Below are 6,831 nucleotides of genomic sequence, written 5' to 3'. Positions count from 1 at the left end.
GTGTCAAAGTACAACGTTGTTCTCATTTATGATGTCTTGTTTTCTCATGGAATTACAACTTGAATGTTTAAATAGTGAATATTTTGAGCTTCCTTGTGAGTAAACTTTAGTCTCAAATTGTTGACCTTTATATCACCATGTCCTCAAGCTGTTAAGACATTTTGGAGTGAAATTACAACTTGAAATGAACTTGAAATATTATGACTTTGTCTTCATTACTTTTTTTCTCAAAATATTACTTTATCTAGACCCATCATAATAAATATAACCAAATAAGAGCTACAGTAATTTCCTCAGAATCTTCCTCAGAGATCCTCTGAGATTTTCAGCCTCACGCTGAATCATAATTTTGCAAACAGAGCTTTTGTCAAAAGAGATATTCATAATCCAATGTTGAAAATCTCAAAAACTGAAGTACTGAAAAACAGTATTTCAGGCTCCTCCTCATGTTGCCTCCAAGTGCCAGGCTGTGGGGTCTAGTAAGGGAAGCTGTCAGGGAAAGTCAGTCCATGGATGTACTGCTCCCCTCCTTCAGCCAGATATGGGCCCTCCTCCTCATAGCTGGGAAGGGTGTGGGTGTCCTCCTCATTGGGAGGCAGGAGGGTGTCGGGGTCAGCTTTCAGACTTGGCCTCTGGTTGTCTGGGAAAGCCATGGAGAAAAGTGCGTCGGGGTTGCATACAAACTTGTAAACATACCTTTCTCCAGCCACCTGCAGGACAAGCCAGTCAGTGATGAGAAAAATGAATGATAATTTGAGCATTTTCATCCTCACATGCCACAATAATTTAGTGACTTTATTTACAGACACTGCAACATTCAGATTACCACCTTGTACTACGATAATGTTCTGATTGCCTTAACTAATAGGGTCATAGCAAGAGTAGGCACAATGGAATTAAGATTGTTAAAACATGAGTGCCCTGTAGTTCAATTTGCCTTGATCAAGTAATACTATGCTATAAAAGTACTGGAGGAGAGAGCTGATGAAAGGCCTGCCTTTACCTTCTGCATGATGCCCTTCTCGTAGTAGTACCTCAGTGAGCGGCTCAGTTTGTCGTAGTTCATGGCTGGTCGATTCTTTTGGAGCCCCCAGAGCCGAGCCACCTGAACACAAGACAGGAGGAAAAAAACTCTCAGTGAAGCATACACCTGGATTTATATCATTTTAAATGAACCTGCGTGGGGTCCACCAATAACTGACCTCTTCCGGATCAATTAATTTAAACTCCATGTTGCGTCCTGTCCAGAGAATCAGGTGTCCATTGGCTGGGTTGTCCAGCAGTGTGAGCAGGAACTGCCAGAGCTGCAGAGAACCTCGGCGCTGGTACGGCAAACCCTCCTGCTTCACTTTGCCTGCTTAAAGAGTCATAGGACACAAAACTTGTATCTTTCTCTATTCCTGGGCATGAAAATAGTCAGTTTTACAGTTTACATTCTAGTTTTCCCTCACTTACCTTCCACTCTTTCTGGCACAACACAGGCGTCGTCATAGTACAAATGTGGCTCTCTGTCATGACCAAACCCTGTGGAGCAAATAAAATGTTAGAGTTGGGCCCAGACTCTTAATTCTGTGGCCATTCTCTGGCTAAGATGTTTTGATGAGTGATTTGACTTTTATGGACCTTAGATTAGCCCACTTCTTTGTTAGCGACTGGAGACATATTGAAAATGTAATTTTTCAAACAGTGCACTGAAAATCAGACACTTTTTCACGTAAGTTGACCACAAGGATTCTGATTCTTACTACTCAGATATCATGTGAAATTATGGAAATGTCAGATCGTGCTCACGACTTCAGGCTGCTGTTTCAGTTGTGGTAGAATATAATCACATCACTCTGAGCTAAAATGTTTAAACCATATAAGAATAATTAATTTGATACTAGGTTTATGCAGAGCACATAAGGCTTATTGTACAATTACATACTGTACTTTGCTTGTAATTTCTGTTTATTGCAGACTGTTATTTCCATTCAACATTGGTGCTTTTGTTCTCTACCATGCTGATGGATTACTCAGCCGGCCAAATATAATATCCAGGAGGTTATCTTCTCTCCATGATAAATGGTCCTTTGAGGTGGTGAAGGTGGTGCACTGGAAACTTCCCAGGGAGATTAGACCTCCACCACAACTGCCCGTTTATGTCCTAGCTGCCTCCTTGTGGCCAAGCTGCGCGGTAAGTCATAGTCATAATATTAAGGAGGCTGGAAAAAAGAAAGTTACTCTGCCTGCAGCTCTGCTACAGAAGTGTCTTAGGCCACAGGCAACACTAACTATCATAAAGAAGTAGCAGATAACATACACACCTAAGTCAAAGCCAAAGTCTCTTGGCTCTTGTTTGATTGTGACTTGGTTGAAGGCAGTCAGGGGCCGGGCCACTACTCGTCCAGCGAGCCCCGTCTCTGGGTATCGTGGATCGATCCGCTCCTGTTTGAAACCTTGGGGGCCATGGGGAACCAGGGGCTCCGAAAGGTGGCGCTGGTACAGCGGTCGGCTATCATGGTCTGAGGGTTGGTACAGCGTGTTCATCGTTTTCTCCAGAGGGAGGAAAGACAAGCAGGGCTCGGAGAGCTGACGCTGAAATCTGGAGTGTGGACAAAGATGAGTGGAGGTTTGAGGATTTAAACTCTTTTTTTTCAGCTTACATCATATAAAAGTGAATTAGAACCAACCTTTTTTCTCTGCTAAAGGATGTACTGGGGCAGATGATGGGGGGATGAGGCAGAGCAAACTGCTGGTCTTGGTTAGTCTGTGGGATGTTGTGGTGGTGGGAGGGGCTCACGGCAGGTACAAGGCTTGGGAGGCAATTATTGGTCAGCTGCCGGGAAGGAGGTTGTAACTGCCTTTGTATGGGTGGAAGTCCAGCAGAAAGGATGGAACTGGGCTGTACAGGTGTGGAGGCTGGAGAAAGAGCTTTGAGTCCAGCTGGCGTGTTGTTACAGGCACTGAGGACAGAGGAGCAAACAGAAAGGAGCTGACAGGAAGAAGAATTAAAAGGTTTACCCAATATTTTATTGAGATCGTCTTAATAGCAGTGGTCTACAACATTAATTTTGTACCTGTAACTATAAAGGCACATGTCAGCTTGAGGTGTTCTGCAGGGAGACATGTCTTTAGACGGGCTGGGCTCTCGCTTCACTTTGACAGGCGGTCCTTGAAACATCACTGCAAACACAAACGTACACACACACACACAATGGGAACCCAACATTCAGTAGTTTTCTATATTTTTGTAAATGTGGGATGATTAATAAGTTCGCCCAGCATTTTTCACTGACTACAGTAGCATCTGGCCATGCAGACAGTTTTTTTTATTTAGATCCACTCAAAAATTATATTTAGTTATTATTTTATCCTATATGTGAGGTTTTTAATATTTATTGCTGAGACCTCTGCCTCCCGCAATACAGCTGAGGTGAACAGAATTAGGGTGGTGTATAAAAGCATCAGAAATTGACTACGACAAATAATTTGACAGACTTTTTCTGACAGATAAAATCAATGCCTTATGAAAGATAAGCAGCCTCTCCGTTTATGTGATAGTAGGGTTAAACAATGATCTTGCACTCTTTGCTGCCTTTGGTTTCCAGCATGAGACTCACATTCAAGTCTTGTGCTTTTTTTTTGGTGTCGCACCAAAGAGAATAAAACCTTTTATCTGATCTCAGCCTTCCTGAAATCTGCAGCAAGATTCTCACTAGCAAACAGCAGTGACGACACCAGGAGTTATTCTGTTGAGGTAGCTATTGAGCAGCAATAAATACATGCAGTATGTGTTTGGCAGCAGCAGTGAATGTACCATTTCCCCAACTCAGGTCTTATCTGTGACGTTATCATTTGTAAGGTACAGGTAGATCCGCCGGAGGTCATTTTATAGACCCCCATTTCCTGTGGTATATGACTACCGTCATTCTGTTGGCCCAGATCCACTGCTAGTGTGAAGGTCACATGCTCCATTGCCAGTCAACATTAAAACTGTAAACACAATTGCATTTACACGTTTGGCCCTGGAGAGCAGGTCAGTTTCAGTCATTCACTCTCAGATTCACCAGGTTTGTCTGCTGGCTGGTTAGAAAGCAGGAAAACGTGTAGAACGTCTTAATAGGGTCACCATGTTGTAGTTTTACTCCACTATCAGAGTTTGCATAAGAATGTATGATAATATAAAATATTATCTAAGGACAACAGTAGCAAAACCCTGCCTGTTAATGTAACTATTGAATACTATTTATATTATCTACCAGATAATGCAAAAAGTTCTTAAGTACATTCTGTTGATAGGATTTATGTCTAAGTATTTTTGTGGCAACTAACAATGTGTTAGTTCATCTCTTAGTACATTCTGACTTCCTGTCTCTGGGTCACAAATATAGCTTCATTTCTAGAAAAGGTTAGGTCATTTCCTAAAATAGCTGGGCATGGTAGTTTTTAGCGAGTAAACAGCACATTTGCGTCAGTAGGACATTGTAGCATGAATAAAGAATGTTTTATTCTATCTTTTATTCACTCCCTGTTGTGCTATAATGCGCTATAAAGCAGCTACTTACAGTTATTTGACTGGAAATCTGGGACAAACTGCTCGTCATCAGGAACCTGAGCTGTCAGAGGGGAAAAGACAGGGAATCAAATGACTCATTTCATCACATTTACAGTATCAGTGCATTTCCAGAGTTACATATTCCTTAGTTATTTCCTACATTTGCCAAATACCCTTTTCCCTATAGAGGGAGCATTTAAGTCAGAGAAGTGCATGCAGTGTTCAATAGTGAGTTTTTTGTTTCATGATGCTTGCAGATCTCACCTTCTGCAATCCATATTTCCTGGAGCTGAATCAGATCTTGGAAGAGCTCTACAAAATGGTTATGAAATTATATTAAAGGGTCAATGACAAGGTTGGCATGAGGAGCAATGAACACATCTGTACCAAACATGATGCATGCTTTTAAAAGACATTTTGTATTTATGTTGAGTAAGTTTAATTCCTTGCTACCAAGTTTTTAAGGTTACACCACATTTTTACCGTCATTTTCCCAAAGTATTATTAGTAGTAAAAAGACTGTATGCATGTAATTTGTAAGTTCATTTTAGAATTTTAAGTTACGTAACCATATGAGCACAAAAAAGCAGCTTCACAAGTATAACAATATTCAAGATGTTCAATTAATATTACTTTAAGTGAAATAACTTTTACAAGCACCACCATGTTTAAAAGTAATTTAACCCATTAGTTTAAATTAAATAACAGAAACTATTATATTAAGATCCTAGTAACGGGAATAACATTTCTGTCTCGTGTCCAGCACACTCCCTCCACAGAGGAAGGCCATAAGATGCAGTTGAAAGCCCTGGGAAAAGCTAGCAAGACTTAAACTAAATTTTTTCTTTTATTAATAAACAGAGCAAACACTTTAACATATGGATATGATGCCATAATCAACCTACCCTCTGTGTCCTGAGCCAGCTCTGTCTCCATGAACTTCCTTTTCCGGTCACTGAGACATCTCTCTCCTTCCTCTATGTGACATTTCTAAAAGTTTAAACAACAAAACTGTTCAGCGATCAGAGACTGTAAATCCAACCCTTGGTTGACTCCTCACCCAGGATGATGAATGTGTTGTGTACAGTGCTTCAAAACTCACACTCTCTGGGACAACAAAAGGGACCTGCTGGTCGTAAAAGCCGTCCATGTTGCAGGAATCTTCACCCTGGTGGACATAAGGGAAGCATATGTTCATCTCTCAGATTTCATGTGAGACATGGAGCAGAAATTGAATGATACATGCAGTTGAAAGCTTAAAAAAAAAGCTGGTTTGAAGTGAGGCTGTGAAAAAAATTCTGTTAATATTATAGTTATTACTAATAAGTTGATCAAATTAAATCCAGCGTTGTACGAGTGAAATTCTGAGCAAACTATCAGAAGATAAAATGGTCTCAAACCTTTATCTCATACTTCTTTATCCCAAACTTCCCTACAACTGCTTTTGTTTGAAGAATACTGTGTTAATAAGAAAAAGTTGCAATTAAAGTTTGGCTTTAACACAAAATGAAACAATATTTCTGACATGTTCATGGTGTTGCCTGTTAACACAAGAAAAGCACATTAAAAAAATTGTTTTGATGGAGTTTAGTGTGACGCACAGAAAGAAACGCATGTGTCGTGAGACCTCCTTGTTTTTCTCAATGAAGTGAAACTTGATCCTCTCCAAAGGAAGGAGGAGGGAAAGAGGAGCAGCAGAAGGGAGGAGGAGAGGTGGGGTGGGGGGGGGGACCAGGTCCACCATTGAGAAATTTGAGCGCAGAGTAAGATTCAAGATGCCAGGAGGCCGTAAAGACAGCTGCTGCAGACGGAAACATCACTCTGCAAAGCTGACAGATGCGGAAAAATGGACGCAATGTTGCCTCTGATTTACAGGAAAATGGCGATCGCCTCTTAACCCGTATCTGCTCCGGTGAGTGTAACAAAGCGCAAAAACCACAAAGCAAAACACGCCCACGCAGTACGCTAGTTTCTATTAAGTGATGGAATAATTAGTACTCACTTGTGAAAGTGAAGTTTCTTGAAAAATGAACTCAGACGCAGATTTTCCTCCCCTACATCCCCTGCAGCTCCTCGAATAAAAACTCGGCTGTGGATTTTTTTTTTTTTTTCAATGAAGAGTCGCAGGATCTAAACCGAGCCTCGTACTGCTCTCCCATTGGCCACAACGCGACGTCAGTCAAAGAGCGGAGCCAATCGTCTTCGACGTTGCTCTGACGTCCGTCCCCTTGTGTTTTTTATGAATGGCTGCAATTCATTCACGGAGCCGCGGCTCTCTTAAAGGGCCAGAGCTG

The 6,831-nt window shown here is 41.3% G+C and overlaps 1 protein-coding gene across 2 annotated transcripts; it reads right to left on the bottom strand.

Annotated features, from left to right (window-relative positions):
* Positions 1-418: 418 nt before the first annotated feature.
* On the bottom strand, positions 419-6,620 carry LOC139223678 (ETS translocation variant 5-like). Of its 2 annotated transcripts, none has more exons than XM_070855650.1 (12): positions 6,540-6,620; positions 5,640-5,705; positions 5,443-5,527; positions 4,802-4,849; positions 4,548-4,598; positions 3,060-3,165; positions 2,673-2,945; positions 2,307-2,584; positions 1,456-1,524; positions 1,203-1,357; positions 1,004-1,105; positions 419-710 (listed from the first exon to the last, which is right to left on the bottom strand). In XM_070855650.1, the coding sequence occupies exons 2-12, from the start codon at positions 5,685-5,687 to the stop codon at positions 477-479; spliced, it is 1,449 nt and encodes a 482-aa protein (XP_070711751.1). In that variant the 5' UTR covers positions 5,688-5,705; positions 6,540-6,620; the 3' UTR covers positions 419-476. The 2 variants fall into 2 exon arrangements, with proteins under 2 accessions (XP_070711751.1, XP_070711753.1); XM_070855652.1 differs by having other exon boundaries at positions 1,203-1,354.
* Positions 6,621-6,831: the final 211 nt, after the last annotated feature.

Source organism: Pempheris klunzingeri, chromosome 24 (assembly GCF_042242105.1).
Source record: "Pempheris klunzingeri isolate RE-2024b chromosome 24, fPemKlu1.hap1, whole genome shotgun sequence".
NCBI lineage: Eukaryota > Metazoa > Chordata > Actinopteri > Acropomatiformes > Pempheridae > Pempheris > Pempheris klunzingeri.
Note: the sequence above shows the minus strand (reverse complement) of the source record. Positions and strands in the feature narration are given on the sequence as shown.

Coding starts and splice junctions, on each gene's coding strand:
- LOC139223678 (XM_070855650.1), bottom strand. CDS start 5,687: ATGGACGGCTTTTACGACCAGCAGGTCCCTTTTGTTGTCCCAGAGAGT. Junction 4,599..4,801: donor GGAAATATGGATTGCAGAAG/GTGAGATCTGCA, acceptor CCCCTCTGACAG/CTCAGGTTCCTGATGACGAG. Junction 1,106..1,202: donor AATTAATTGATCCGGAAGAG/GTCAGTTATTGG, acceptor TCTTGTGTTCAG/GTGGCTCGGCTCTGGGGGCT.